The following is a 15,982-nucleotide window of genomic DNA, read 5'->3' as shown; positions in this document are numbered from 1 at the left end:
GCTAGTGTGATCATGACTGTTGAATAATATTCGAGTCCGTTCAAATACTGAGGTGGGTCTTACCTGCTTAGTCGATTGGCATCAGCCTTGAGAACTTCAGAAATTTGACAGCCTCCTTTTCTTTTTCTTTTTAAATGTGTAATAAGCACGGTAGGTGTAACCTTCATCGATGCTTTGAACTTGGAAAGCTATTGGAATTGAGGGGTTGTTTTCTGGCTCAATTCATCAATTGTGCACCAAATGTTTATTGTAGTAAATCACGATTTCGCTTCAGCAGTCCTGATGTGAGAAAGAATGGGACGTGCAGCACGAAACAGTAGATTGTGCTTAGTAGAATTGTTAACAATTGAATAAAATAGGGTGTGCTTATTAGTACTCCTGAAGAAATTTTTGCAACTAAAGCAAAAACGATTAAAAGAAATTTAAAAAAAAAAAAAAAAACTGTTCTCTTTAAATGTTTCTCATAGTAGGTATTCGCTCTGATCTTTCCATTGTGTGGTGCGATAATGTCGTTGTGTCCCTTGATTGGAAAGTATACTGAATAGCTCCCGTAACCAAAATTTCTCAGCTTTTTTGTCCGAATGTTCTGTTCTTCTGTTCATCAATATCAGGTGATCTGAAGCATCCTCCGGGCAACAAGAATCTGAACTTGTGAGCATTTTTTATCAAGTATGATGGCAGATGAACAGCTGAAGCCGATTTCTGGATAGGACCCATCTTGCCCAAGAGATCCTTGAAGGTATACTCCTCCGGTAACATGCCGAACAGATCATCTCCCTGACAAATTATTCTCTGAATCCTCGAGTGATCTAGAAAGCTTGGGCTCTTAACTCTGTCAGCATGGCTGTAAGCTGTCATCTTGAACACAAATTCTTTGATTTTTCTGAAGCAAAAACTGCAATGCCACCCTGCCTCTGCTAGCATCAGGTCTGTCTGCCGTGAATGCCGGTATCGTGTCTGCTCTCTGTACAAATGCGCTGTCGCACGCCAGCTGCTATAATCTACTGGGAATTCAAAGGAATACATGTAATGCCTCAGCTCCAGGTGCATCACTGGAGGAATGCTGTCGCACCACCGCAACAGCTCCACCGTCTGGACACTAGGGATCTCATCGGCATCAGACATGATAACGACATCGCCAACTGCAATACCTGATCTGTGGAGCAGAGAATTGATGGCCAACCTCTGCCTGGACTCCAGCGCAAAAGGGTCTCTGCGCAACCGGGGGTCTACCATGCTGCTAGGAAACATTTCATAGACGATCTTTGGACTGGCGAATGCGAAGCGACGAAGGTTGTTGATGAAGAAGAGCGGCTTCTCCATGCCAGTGAAGGTGGCATTGGATTCGAGGATAACAAACTTGTCGACATAAGGGAGGAGCTCATGATAACGGATTTCAAGGATATCGAGCTCGTTGCTGAACAGGATAGCATCAAACACGCGACGAGGGGTGGGGAGAATCCCCCAACCATGCAGCTGACAAAGCTCAGACATGGAGACATTGGGAGCATAGTAGTGCGGCAGACGGATGAAGGGGCGAGGCGGGGTGTCCCATAATGGCCGGAGGAAGTAGGACAACTTGTCAACATGGAGAAAGACGGCCATGAAACACAACGGAACAAGTATGAGGACGATTATGACGGTGCGGGGATTAACGGCGAGCCGCTTTCTTTTGGTTGCAGGGGGGTGGGGAGATCTGCTGGCCATTCCAGGGATTTAAAATGGAAGACAAGATAAAGATGGCTGCAAGAAGCTTTGGTAAAGCTTGTGGCTTGTATTATTGGTGGATATGGAGAATGACATGTTCATCTGGCAGGAGAATACCGCACGTAACTTGAGCATCTTAAGCAAGAAATCAACTGATAGTATCATGAAGTTATACTATGAATTATCTGCATTGTAGAATAAGATCATGAGAGGGTTAATTAAGTTCACAAAATTATGAGATAGCAGATCAATGTCTGGTTATGCACAACATCAAGATTGGCATGAATCCAAATGCCATGACCTCAATCGTTAGTGCATTCCAAATACTATATAACTACTTTAATCCTTTCCTAACTTGATTTCCTACAGTAATGCTACCAGTCAGGTGCTGCCAAGGCACAAGAATGTAATAAATTCATGCATTTGGGCTGCAGACGATCTGAACTCCCTATCAAGCACCAGATAGTAAAAGAAAAGGCGCACAATTATTAATTACAGTTGATATTTACTAAAAAAAACACAATTATTAATTACACCTCGTCAAATGCATCATGCATGCCCCCCACTCCGGACGATTCCCGATGTGGCTCCACTAATTCCAACGTCAATTGACCAAAACACCCTTCAATCTGAAGGGTCTGCCCCCCCAATCCATCGCCGTCCGTCGTCCTTTAAGGACGGAGACGGAGGAGAACAAAACCAAATCCGAAACTAACTTCTAGAAGATAAACTCAAATCGATTGAGCTTGATCCGATACCATTTTATTCCTAAAACTATCCGGATAAAAAACCCCCCTTCAACCGGATAAATCGCAGAATAGGGGGAAAAATAAAAAGAACACGAACTTGAATAAGAACTCACCTCGAAACCGAATCATCAGTATCCATCTCTTCCGCTCTCGGTTGATTCCTCTGGAAACCCCCTTGCTTGTTCGTCTTCTTCGAAACTAACTAGGCACTTACGAATCCTAATGGCCTTCCTTTTTATCGCTACCAAATTAATTTCTTTTAACCAGAAGTAGCGAACGGTAAACACCAGTGAAAATAGTAATAAAAGATGGACCATTCTAGACCAAGTCCGAAGCAAGCGACCGTACGACCGCGAGATTACCGGATTGCCCCCAATGCTTATCTCGAACGCGACGTTTTTATCTCGCTCGATGGGTGGATCGGACGGTCAGAATTTAAAGGACTCGATAGGGATTTTGAGAATAGTTGGGTGGATGGAAAGAATCATATCGGAATGATTGCCGCCCGCCATCTTTTGCTCCATTCCCGGGCTTTTTCTATTTCCAAGTGGACTCGAACGACGTCGAACATCAAACTCTCTTGCGGCCAATGGTTAGGTTCCACGTCGGAAGAGATTATTTTTGGATCGCAGATTCGTGGAGCATGGGATCACATGACACTCCACTGAAACATTTCAAGAGCTTTGTCTTTTGATTTTGCAAAATCGATTGTTTCATTTTGATCCAAAAATAGAAAATTTGATTGTTCTGAGAGCTTTATCTTATGTATCTTATCTTCGTCTACTTAAAAAGAAAATTTCTCTCTTTCTTTAATTATTCTCTAAGGTTATATACAAGTGATGTGATCATTGGACAGATCGGACTGGCCACTATGTTAGCCAGCTAAATTGTGAGTGGGTCGGGTCGGACTAAAATAATCTAGCTGGTTACCACCCGTTGTTCCATGAGAAAGCAGGCCGGTCCAAATTTTTAGAATTTTTATTATTTTTACTTCTTCTCTAATTAATTACCAATGTACCAAATGCAAGAACTCAACTATACCCAAAATTTTATTACTAATTTATCTCAATAACAATGTTAATCTGTCTAAGGGGAGGAAAAGATGGAGTATATTGTATCAATTAGATCAAGGAGGAGAAGCAGGATTATCTTTCATCTCTTATTGGCCTCGCTGTAGAGCACGACCCCGAGGATGGTGATCTCGAATTCGACCATCCCCATCATCATGATAGGATTACGAAAGATAAGCACGGAGATGACGGCGGCAGCCTTGGCATTGCTGAGGACTTGAAGTATGAGGGCGCTAGTGTGCTTTGTGACCAAGAAGTTGGTGAGGTTGATGAGGTGGGCGACGATGGTCTTCTCGAAGAGGAGTAGGGCTAGACTTGGCTTTTTCTCAGATCTTGGTGAGGGTGGCAATAGATGCCATATACATGAGAAGGGTTGATGGAGTTGAGCTTCTCTGACTCGGAGGAAAGGAGGATGTTGTGGACAAACGGACTTCAACGCGCAGCCAACGATGGAGGCAAGGCAGATAAGGAAGTTAAGGGTGTGGAAGAATGGCTTCCTATTGGAGGCAACAACAAAGTCGAGGATGACGGGGAGGAGTGCGAGGTAGACTGGGGTGGGCTCCATGCAATAGGTGATGATAAGGGCAAAGGTTGTGGTGAAGAATGGGGTTGTGGCGCTGATGGCCTGGATGAAGGAGATGAGGAGGTAGCAGGGGGAGGTGTTGCCATAGAAGACGGAGAGGGAGAAGATGGTCGGGCGAGCTTATGGATCAGGCTTTCGGGTTAGGCCAACAGACGGGCTTTTGAGCCGAGTCGAGTGGGTAAAGGACTAGCTCGTGCTGCCCATTGGCAATTCAAGCTCAGGCTAGGCTGGGCTCAAAGCAAGTCCAGGTCGGGCACAGGTGGGCTGGGCTATATGATCAAGCCTATTTACAAGTATAGTTATGTTTATTTATTATACTTACCTAAGAAAGGTTATACCAACATAAGCTTCTACAGTATTTATTATAAACTAGTATGATATAAAATAATTAAATTTTTTGACGAGATATAAAATTAAAATGAGTTTAATAAGTAATTAAAGTATTTTTTATAATGTATGAATAAAGAGGGTATAAATAAGAAGAGGAGAGACATATAGCAGTTAAAATTATAATGGAGTAAAATGATATATTTTAAGAGTAAAATAGTAAATGGTAAATATAAAAATATGAGAGAGATAACAGAATTATGTATTAGTAATATTGAGATAAATAATTATTTACTTATTATACTCGTATTAGGAGAGTTTTATTATCTAATAATTACAATGTACATCCAGTTAAATATATGATCATGAAGTGAAAATTTTTAATCATCTTAGATATATGGGTAAAAAATTCATATTTATTCAAATAATGAGATTATTAATATTATATGGGTATTATGATAATTTATACTCTTTCTTAAGTTTTGATGGAATAGTTAATAGTTTCACATTAGTCTAAAATCAGATATGAGCAGAGTGATACAAATAAAAAGTTCACCTGGAGATAATTTAATTTAAAGCATAACAATACGGGGTAATTTGAAATTCCTTTGAAAAAAGTATAACTAAATATATAAATGTAATATAAAAAATATAATTATATTTAGACCATATGAACTATTATTGTTTTTCATATGCACTCTTTAAGTTTTTTTATTATTCATATACACCTCCCTTAAAATAAATAAAATATCTATATATACCCATTTGAATAAAGAAAAAAAAGTAACAATGTAGATATTTAAATCAAAATTTTTTTTTTGGATAAGAGTTGTATGTGATAAAAATAAAGTTTATAAAATATACCAAGAAAATAATGATAGTTTAAAGAGTTTAAATAAAATTATTTTAATATAAAAATTAAATTTTACTTTATGAATTTCATGAAATATCTTTTTCGAGAGCTAAGATGGATTCACTTGACATCCGCTTCAATTAGTAGATATCAAAACATAATATTTAAAAATATTATTAATAGCATTCATAATCAACCCGGGTGGTTAAACGCATTGCTTTGCTTCTTAAAAGTCATTAAAATTATGAAGTCTTTCATGTTTATAGAAAAGTCAATAAAAATGCTAACCGGCTTTGCTTAAACGGGCAGGATTATGGCCTATAGGTGTACTTAGGTTGTAATTGTGGTAATTAAGTACTACTTTATTTTATTTTTTTTTATTTTAAAAACGGGGGATTTTTTTTTGGAATTGGTAAAAAAATCCTTTTTTTTTGAAAAAAAAGAAAAAAAAAGAACGGGGGATTAAATCTTAATGAATTAACCCAAACTAATTATATATAAAAAAAAACCATCCAAGTATGCTCGGCCCACAGGTGGTTCGACCCTTAGATCTATCCTTCCTCCGTTGCTACTCCGACTCTCTGAGGAATTCTCATGGCGACGTCCACGAATCCGGAAGCAGCCGAGAAGGCGGCGGAGAAAAAGCTGAGGTGTGTCAACTGCGGATGGCGAGTGAAGACGCTCTTCGTCCAATACTCTCCGGGCAACATCCGTTTGATGAAATGCGTGAGAGAGACTTTTGATCTCACTTGTTCCAGCTTATTCTGTTAATCTTTGCTACAAATCCTTCCTATTACTTGCAGGATAATTGCAAGGCTGTTGCCGATTCCTACGTCGAGTGCGAATTCATGGTGCGTTTACTAAAACCTGAAAGAAACCTTAGCTTTTGTGATAGATACATTTGAATTAGTAATTTTTAGTTGGTCTACATGCTGGGGAGTTGAGTTCCGGTTGAAATTTTGTGCTGGTTGAGGAATTGTGACGAAATGATTACATTTTGTGTGAGTGCCTTGAGGTTTGGTTTCAAAACTACGCAGCCTTTAGTAAGCAATTTAATCCTCTGTACTTCATTTCGTTAATAAACCCTTGGGTAGTATACTAAAGAGCACGCTTTGTGATGAATTTTCAAACTTTATGTAATTCTCATTCTCTCCTACAATAGTTGCCCCGGGAGTTTTTTATTGCATATTGTTGAATAACGGCAATTTGTTGGTCTAGATTATTTTGATCGATCTGATTCTGCACAAGACAAAGGCATATCGGCATTTACTATTTAATATGCTGAATGTAGATGCTTCTGACAATAAGGTACAAACTACTGCCGTCCTACGAATGTAAGAAATCAAATGTTATAATAAAAGCAACATTTTCTTCCCTTAGATATGTTAATTCTTTTAATTTGCAGGGAATACTACAAAGGTCAAGCTTAATATATTTTCTTCTTGATGCATGTATCCTCAAGGTCGTGCTTAATGATCTAGCTTTCATGAGAAAAATACATACTTCCTTTGATTTACTGAAAAACCTTAACAGTTTAAGGCAGGGTTTCTTTCCTGAAGAGCAGTAGAGATGATGGGGATTCATCAAGGAGCCCTTTTTCATCAATTTGGACTTGCTTGAAGGTGATGAAATTTAATGAGAACAAAATCATGTTCATGCAACCTTTGCCTTGGTAGCTGCTTTACATTTCTGAAATTATATAAATGTTTTTGCAGGTACTGCTGGATGTATTGTTAGGGAATCTCATGTTTGTTGTTGTTGTAATTCTTGGGTCAAAGTTTTTACTCAGTCTATCATTTGATATCACTAGGTAGTATTGCTATATTTATTATGTATCGTTATTCAATTAATAGTTTCTTAATTTTTTTTCTTAGTAGTTGTCTTTCAACGATAGTTCTAATCATCAGTAAGATGTATTATTGGAAAGAATTTTATTCTCAAGCTTTTCCTCTGAATATTTTCATTACTTAGGTATAAAGAGGTTTTTCTCGCCATCCTCATTTCGAGCTACTTCAAGTTGTTTCTCATATCTATGATGGTAAGCTTGCCTAGTTATTGCAAAGAAATTACTTATTAAGATCTTCTATCTCTTTCCACTTATGATTTGTTCAACTTGCTTTTGCAGGTTTGGGAGTTTCCTCTTTCAGTTATTTTCATCATCGATATTTTTGTGTTCTCTTCAAATGTAGTTGCTTTGAGAGGTTTAACCTTGGTCCTTTTCTCTTGGTAGTATAGTGTTTATGATGTAGCATCAAACAATTTCTTTGTACATTAGAAGATTGACGGTACAAGAATGACTATGACATGGAAACATACATGAGATATTTCTAGGTTGGAATTGGTTTCATATTTTATGCACATGAATCAATATGTCAGCTGAGAGCAGGACTAGGGCTGTCAAAAAAGCCCATGGGCTTGTGAGGCTCGACTCGTTAAGAGCTCGGCTTGATCTGAGATATTATGCTCAAAAAAACTATCGAGCCGAGCTGAGCTAGCACTGGCTCGCTCAAGCTCAGCTCATATATATATTATCATATGTTTAGAACTGTTGGATCTAATTAGTATGATATGTATAAGTAAAGAAAAAACCCAAGCCAACCTTCATCTCCCCTAAAGTTTCCAATCCCATCAGTGAAACCCTCTTCATCATCGAAAATCACCATTCACCACCGTACCCATATTCACTAGTCACCACCGAAACCCTCCTCCCCTGAGCCCTTGCCAACGATACGTCTGTCACCGTCCTCAACCCCACGGTCGCTTCGTCGGCGAGATCTCCGTTCCTTCATTGTCTCCTGTGATGAATGGTCTCTCCCCCCCCCCCCTCTTTGTTCCAATCTAGGCCGTCGAGTCCGCGTCACGTGACGTAATTGTTGGGGTCCTAAACACTGGCCGTCGGCCCGAATCTCTAAACTTTGTCGACGGTGCAGTTAAGTCGCTTCTGTCGGTGCTGGGGAGGTGGCGAGGGGCATGTGAAGCTAGGGTGGATTTCTCACCGTCGCTGTGTAATCGAAAGCTAGTCGGGGTGAGAAGCTTTTTGAAAGGATTTTGCGCCACTGGTAGTGGGAAGGAGGTCTCCTCAGCGAGGGTCTAGTGGCGGTGGTCTCAAAGAGCTTGATCCAATCGTTGGATTGTTCCATCTCTAGAAAAAAGAGTGAGGCTGAGCAAATCGATGAGGGGGGGAGCTCGAGCCGAGCCGGGCCCTGCTCACTCAAGTTCGGCTCATTGACACCCCTAGATAGGACCAGCTGAGGATAATATGTTGGATTAGCTCTCTAAATAGGGAATGTGAATCAACTCTCTATAAGCTAAGTTGTGAAATTTTGGTAAAAGTCAAGAGCAACATTAAGCAACAGAGGGACTAGCAACAAAAAATTCAAGGGTTGTTGGTGGGTCATGGGTGAACTTAATTACTTCTTTTTTCCTTTTTTGAGCTCACGCTCATTCATATTTGTAGGATCTTCTTAAAGTTCTTTATAGGGATTGTCTGGAAAAGGAAATTGAGGTATATATATATATATATATGTATATTTTATTAAATTACAATACATTTCACTATACTATTACTATACAGTCATATAGATTCACATATGTGTCTGCACGCGTTTGCGTGGTTCAGTTAGAGTACCCAACCTTTGATTTAGATTAAGGAGGGCTAAAGCATTATGCTTTAGAAATAATAATGTCTTAACACTCCATCTTTTCAATCACATACTGTGTGTTTGTCGGGATATATGCACATGTATTCATAATTTCATATATTCTCTAGTGTGCATGAGAACTAAACATTTTCCTTGTGTTCACAGTTATAACACAACTGTCAGTTTCGCGGTGTATTGCAGTGTGCTTCATGGCACATACAACAAAGTTCTTAGCAGATCATTGTGTACTACCTCGATTATTCGGTTAGTCTTATATGTACCGACATCTTACTTAAATTTGAATCCTATATATAATGTTCAGCATGTATAGTCTCAAGAGCACCTTTTTTTAATGTGCTCAATCTGATTTATTGATGGGATATTTATCTATTCTCTACTGAATCACCAGCATTCCTTGTGGATAAAAAAGAGGAGTGGATTTTCACTGTTTGTGACTCCGTCAACTATTGTTAGCTTCTGCAAACTCATAGTCAATAGTTAAGAGCATTATTAACTAGAGAACCATTTTACGAGCTCATGGATCAAAGAGTTCTATTAATTGCGGAGCTCTACTAGTGAGTCTGCATGGCTGAAAACAGGAAGAAGTTACATATTTAGACCTTGAACACTTGAAGTGTATTATTTTGTTTATCTTCATCTTTAATTGTGTGAAGAGTGAACATATTCACTTCAATATCTCCACTATTTGATTACTTTCATTCTTGTGACTTCCTCCAAGGAACTTTTGTTAGATATTCACTTATTTTGCTCTGGCATCTTGTTAGCAACTTCTGTTTTTAACTTTTAATATGTCTAGCTCTCATTCCCACATAGTAAAACTATAAAGAAGAGGACTATATATATGCCAGAGGAACCTTTTTCCCTCCTATAAATTTATGGCACTGGAATTGTTAAACTTCACATTTATATTCATGATATAGGAAGTTACCAAAGATGGAGTGAGAGATAAGGTAGGAAGTTAAAGAAGGGGAAGATGAATATTTAAACTGGAGAGCTTCACTTAGAAAGGGATTATCCAGGGACTAAGGTATATACGGATTCATCATATAGTTTCTAAACTGTAAAGTATCATTTATTATCGACGCAAATCTTCTATAACTTTGAAGGCAGAAACATTCTATATGTTTCCAGACTGATCAACCAGTGCACCAAATTACTTTTCTTTAACTGGTTTATTCTTCTACTGCTGGAACGCTTAAATGGTGTTTGTCGAGGAACTTATGTTTAAACTAGGGCTATAATGATGATTTTACTTTTCAACAGTTTGATTGATAGATATCACCATTTTAGATGAAGTTTAACAATCAAGCAATCTTTGTCATTGCAGGGTAAGATGGAAGGATTGTCAAATCCACACGAGATGGTTAAAAGTCATTACTTCTAGGAGGAAGGTTCTTGACCATCTTCATGTGTTGCTCCAAAGCTTAGCTGATCATTCCTCATGAAATTTGATCTATTTCATATTCTTCTGTTAAATATGTATCTCAATTTTTTCAGAGAACAGAATTTTCATTCAATGAACTTAAAACATATGTTATCATATTGTACTAACCTTCATGGTTCACATCAAGTAAAATTGAAATACTGGGATGACTACTAGATTGAAATAGATGTATAGACTGAATGTAATTTAATTGGTAGCTGTCTCCAATTTGAAGTTTAAATTGCAACGATACAGAAGTGGAAAACAATCTGCCAATGATGGCGACCTTTATATGTCCAGAATAGGACTATAAACCAAGGCCTTTATGAATGATTTTCAAAAAGACATACAATTTGCAACACCATTATTTGTTTGATAGTACATCTCTGGTGTTCTTGTTCAAGGTACTAACATTATTCCTGAACTCAAGTGAACAGGTAAATCTAGTTGGCTAAGGACCAGCAGCCTTTCACAAACTACCAAAGATCTAATGTGGAATCTGGAAAGGAGGTGTTCCCGATTATTAACTCCTCAAATTTAACAGGTTGTCAGCAACTTTCTGAAAGTGTTTTCGAGCTTTTCATTAAATTTTGTGGTTTTAACTAGATTTTTGGCTTAGGCTTTGTGTGCCTGGTCTTCTGTTTTTTTCTTTTATCTTGTTTGGTTTTTCTTATCTTCATGTTGAACTGTTCTTCATTCAATTTATCTTGGCCTGCCAAAGATCAGAGGCTCTTCACAGATCTGATTGAATCTCGAAAAAGATGTGCTCCAGAAAATTACAGCTCCCGAAAGTGTTTTTGGTTTATCTTGTTCTTGATGTTGAGCAGTCCCTGATTCAATATATCTTTGAGCCTATCCTTTTCTGATACTGATGTTATGTGTGCAGGTATTAGGTGGTCCTTATCCAGCCCTACTCATTGAAACTTTGGCTCGTCGGTGTCTAATCAAAAACAAGGTTGACCATTCTCCTACCATTCATTCATAGCACAAACATCACAGCAAGCTCCCATAACCAATTATTCAGTTTATGCACATTTGACTGTGATAGCAGCTGTACTAGAGCTTGGTCCACCATTGCGGTATCTTTTCTATTGCTCTATTCTATCTCCATAATCAAGAATTAGCTCTTTTGTTATGGATCAACGAACTTGGATTATTTTTTTTTAGACTTTGCATAGAATTAAGGAAGAAATATGTGAGCTATCAAACTACATGACAGTTTTTATCAAAAATGATTTGCTCTTGTCATCGGAGCACCACCTGATAGCACTCTAGAGAACCTGAGAGCAAATTGTTGACGGTGAAACAAAGAAATCGACATTTTTTTTTCTCAATTGGTTTGATGACTCATGTATTCCTTCAATAATTTTGGAAAAGAGACCTACTTCATAAAATAGAAATCAGTATTGTTCGGAATATTCTGAGTCATAGGAATCCTTTCTCTCAAACCTCGTAATGTAGAGGAAATTGTAGAGAAAAATGAGCTGACTTTTTCCAGCTAGTACAAAGCTGGATCTCATCTTTCCCTCTCAAGGAGTTTTGAACACCCTGTTATTTGATGTAGATGCTTCTCCTAACAAATGTCCTTTGAGTTCTCTCACTCCTCCGTGCATCAAGGGGAGTAATCCACTAATCCCCCCAAGAGGGATTCTTTGAATTGGATCGATCATCCTTGTTCTAGGAAAGTGCCCTAATGGAGGCCTTCAAATTTGAGATATGTGGGACATAAGGCTGCTACAACAAGACAAGTGTTGATGGATAGAAAGAGAGAGAGAGAGATATAGCTTACTATTGAGACGACACCAATATCTTTTCTATGTCAACTTTAGTACTTGGAAGTAAAAAAGTATATGTTACTTTACTATGTCAACTTTAACAGCCTTGTTCGAAATTGATTCGAAATTAAGAAAAATTCAAGCTCGACCAAAGTACCTAGCTTGATCTGCTCCATTATAGCTCACTAGACTAAACTTGAATATTTTAATTGAACTAAATATATATAATATACGATTTACATGTAGGCTCACTTAGGGTTGGCTTAAAATGAATTTTGAACTTAAAATCTGCTTCAAGCTTAGGCTCATCTGCATTCAAACAGAGCTTAGTTTGAGTTTAAAGATCTAATAGTTATAAATTCTGCAGTGTAATTTCTAAAGCAAGAAAAGATAAATCACTGCTCTAAACCTCAAGAAAGAAGAATAGTTTAGTCAATTTTATCGCGGCAATTATTTAAAATGTTCTAAAAGTAAGGGTGTTTATATATCAAAGGCGATAGAACAAACTAATAAAAAGGTCAAAGAAGTTGAGCCCTAGTTCTTTTTTCTTTCTTATCACTTCACTAGCTAGGGGGGAATCAAGTGAGCAACCTTTTGAGGTCTGGGAGATGAAGTACTTAGCAATAATTTGCACCAACCCAAACCACCGTACGGCGACAACGAGCTTTTTACCGACGATCGATCGACGATGGATGGCCGTGGAAGCTGGACGTCGCCAAGAACAAAGATTTCCATCTAAAGTTTGTTGAATGGATTTGACATAGCAACCTACTCATCTTTAGAAGGAAGTCCCACCCGTCCATTTATTCACACACCAAGCCATTTATTGGGTGTTATAGCTATAAACGCTCAAAGCAATACTATGTAGGATTTACAAGGCATGCATTTCTGCATGAAGTTGTGTACTTTGGTAGCTTAGGATTAAAATTTGGGATAAATTAAAGCCACCACTCTAGTCCCTCTGATCCTTATCATGAGTTCGTATAACCTATATATATATATATATATGTCTTAATTATGAGCTTATAATTTATTAAAAAAAATAGCACAACAAATCTAGACTACAAAAACATTTACTCCCATTACATTAGTTGTCCATTAATTATTTTTCTTTGGAATAAAGGGATAATTGCATCACTTCATTGAAGGACTCCAGTCCCACTTTGCAAAACGACACTTAAATGAGTGCGAGAGAAGGTATATAATGAGGAGAGAGAGAGAGAGAGTACAAAGTTGTCCTTCAATGAGGTGATGCAGTAACTGTTAGGAGTTGCATGAACGACCGTGGTCAAACCGTACGTACTTTTTCCCTTTCTCACAAAGAAATGTCGGCAGGACTTTATTATAATTAAATCATGGAAATGTGAAATTACTGATTACCCTGATAGAATGTATCAATTTTATAAATTTTAATTGTTATTTAAATTTGATGGGTATCTATGTAAAAGAGGAAAGGAAAGAGTTTTGAGGAATATACAAATAAATATCAATTATTGAGAGGTATATAAATATATAAAATATTAAAAAATTACCAAAGTTGGGTGATTTGCAAGAAAAACTCATTAATTTTCTTTTGAAATTAACATGAGGTTCACTTTTAACTTTTTTTTTTTGCATGATAAGCCGTTTTCATTGTTGTATCAAATGCATTTTACACCTGATTGAATATGCTTTTATTGTATAATAACATTAAACTTCTTACTCCAACCAAAAGTCAATAATAAAAAAAATACTATTCTCCTTCTTCCTTCCTCTTTCATCTTTTCTTTGTCACTTCATATTACACTAATTCACAACATAATATATTATTGACAATGTATTACAATTATAACCCATGGATGATATCATAATTCACAAAATTTATTTATCATTTTTATTTATCCGAAGGAAGAGAAAGAATATTTTTTTTAATAAAAATAGAGTATTAGGTTAACATTTAAAGAAAATAGTATAAAAAAAAATTACCATGTAGAGAAAAGTAAAAGTGAGCCTACCTTCCCTCTCAAATCCAATCATCCAATATAATTTTCCATACAAATCATCCAATATAATTTTATCATGTGAATGTATATTTCACCAAGATTGGACTTATCATGTGTGTCTACGAGTGGAATATATCATATAGCTAATTGCTTGAAGTTGCAATTCTATTCCACCGTCCATCTACTTCAGTGCAATTGGACACAACACATGTTTTGCATGACATACTTCAATACATACCTAATTCATTATGTTAATTTACCTATAGAGTAAGTATTAGATGCCATGCCATTCTTGATGAAAACTGGTCGAAATTGACCGGTCAATGACCACCAATCGTTTCTTTCCTTATTTGTTATGAATCGGATTTCGATTGATTTAGATGTAATAAAATTATAAAAATCTAAGTTGCGGTTGAGTTGGAATTCCAATGGCTCTGGTTTCACGCGAATTCAAGGTTGGGATGAAAAGTAAAAATTAAAAGAATTGAGGAATGTTAGAATAAGGGTAGAATAATAAATACCTGACGTTACGGCGGTAGTTGGAGGGTGGCGGATGGCCGAAGGTAGTGGTGGACGATCGTAAGATAGGGTGACTATTGGAGAAAAATGGTGGCTAGGGCTTGAAAGATCACAAGACTTCTATAGTTATGATCTACTCCCAGAAATATAATGACGATCTAACGACTATATAAAAAGATAAAAGGGAAAAGAATAATTTGGTTAAATTCACTATCATTTAATGATGATAATTAACTATGACTACTCCTATTTATAGGAGTAGAGTCCTAGGGGATCAGATCTGTATACAAATTATCCTATTTATTTAAAATTTAAAAGAATAAAATAATTAACTAACTTGACTCGACTTGACATATGTGGTAGGATCATAACATTATTTGGGTGGTTTACGACGAGATCAACCTATAGAGTCTTTTCCCACTTACCGTCATGACTGACTTCTTTACGCAAGGCCGCAACCCTATTGTGATATTGGGAAACATTCCCCAATGGCCTCATGCCACATTGGGGTTGAATCTCCTTCCGTGCATCTTCCTTCACCCTCACATGTTGTCATTTGAAGGCTCCGCTTGTTCTCATACCACATTGGTGGCCGGGAACTCCTCCCATGGAGAGTAAATGGAGGGTTGGGCTTGAGTGGCATTGTCCTTCCCTAGTTGCCAAGGAGTTGGATGCTGTCATTGTTGTGGCTAATATTAGTCTCTTTTCACTTAGTGATAGGCAAATTATTCAATCGCTAGGGTCTACCATTTCTTTTGAGAGCGACTATTTTGCGTGAGTACAAATGACAATCAGCAAACCTAATGTTGAGAGTGATGCGTGGAGACATGGATATTGAGAGAGTTAGCTTGTGCGGAACTTGAACCATGCTAAGCAATATAATTAAGTATATACATTATATCGTACATGATATTTATGTATTCATGTACTTATCATATTATGTGTAAATATGTAAATCTTGTGGTGTCGTGAAATTTCTTTATATGTTATCATAATAGAGATGGTGTCACTTTCTAAATATTTTCTCATTCATGTATGATGTATGATGTAGAATAATTGTAGTCATGGCATGAGTTTTTATAGCAATTCACTTGGTGAGACGTTAGGCATCTTTTATTATTTTTTTGTAGTGACGATAAAAAGCATATACTTCTTCTCCCTGTTGTAACGTATTATTTTTTAGTATGTACTCTTTTGATAGACTTGTTATAATATGGGGCTTCTTATGTTATTTTTGTTACTTTTCTTTTGTTTATCTAGTGATGATTTGTATATTATTAGCTCTTTCAGTCTTACATGAGGACAACCTCATAACAGAGACACATGACAGAT

General features: G+C 37.1%; 2 protein-coding genes and 1 pseudogene across 10 annotated transcripts; 1 reads left to right on the top strand and 2 right to left on the bottom strand.

The window, feature by feature from the left end:
• Window positions 1-346: 346 nt before the first annotated feature.
• On the bottom strand, window positions 347-2,753 carry LOC140783578 (uncharacterized). 2 transcript variants are annotated; one of them, XM_073130498.1, is made up of 2 exons: window positions 2,570-2,753; window positions 347-1,892 (listed from the first exon to the last, which is right to left on the bottom strand). In XM_073130498.1, the coding sequence occupies exon 2, from the start codon at window positions 1,705-1,707 to the stop codon at window positions 565-567; it is 1,143 nt and encodes a 380-aa protein (XP_072986599.1). In that variant the 5' UTR covers window positions 1,708-1,892; window positions 2,570-2,753; the 3' UTR covers window positions 347-564. The 2 variants fall into 2 exon arrangements, with proteins under 2 accessions (XP_072986599.1, XP_072986600.1); XM_073130499.1 differs by having other exon boundaries at window positions 347-1,809; window positions 2,570-2,712.
• A 789-nt stretch (window positions 2,754-3,542) lies between these two features.
• On the bottom strand, window positions 3,543-4,313 carry LOC140783522 (probable sugar phosphate/phosphate translocator At1g12500; annotated as a pseudogene).
• Window positions 4,314-5,785: 1,472 nt separating this feature from the next.
• Window positions 5,786-11,566, top strand: LOC140785322 (protein ARV 2-like). Of its 8 annotated transcripts, none has more exons than XM_073133164.1 (13): window positions 5,794-6,015; window positions 6,093-6,140; window positions 6,508-6,597; window positions 6,695-6,740; window positions 6,829-6,911; window positions 7,005-7,099; window positions 7,261-7,327; window positions 7,415-7,490; window positions 9,096-9,194; window positions 9,872-9,978; window positions 10,279-10,342; window positions 10,812-10,918; window positions 11,261-11,566. In XM_073133164.1, the coding sequence occupies exons 1-10, from the start codon at window positions 5,884-5,886 to the stop codon at window positions 9,898-9,900; spliced, it is 765 nt and encodes a 254-aa protein (XP_072989265.1). In that variant the 5' UTR covers window positions 5,794-5,883; the 3' UTR covers window positions 9,901-9,978; window positions 10,279-10,342; window positions 10,812-10,918; window positions 11,261-11,566. The 8 variants fall into 8 exon arrangements, with proteins under 8 accessions (XP_072989270.1, XP_072989265.1, XP_072989263.1 ...); XM_073133162.1 differs by having other exon boundaries at window positions 10,805-10,918; XM_073133161.1 differs by having other exon boundaries at window positions 10,279-10,918.
• The last annotated feature ends 4,416 nt before the right edge of the window (window positions 11,567-15,982 follow it).

Source organism: Typha latifolia, chromosome 3 (genome assembly GCF_019914945.1).
Source record: "Typha latifolia isolate L0001 chromosome 3, TyphaL0001v2, whole genome shotgun sequence".
NCBI classification, from domain to species: Eukaryota; Viridiplantae; Streptophyta; class Magnoliopsida; order Poales; family Typhaceae; genus Typha; species Typha latifolia.
This window is presented reverse-complemented; position numbering and strand designations above follow the sequence as displayed.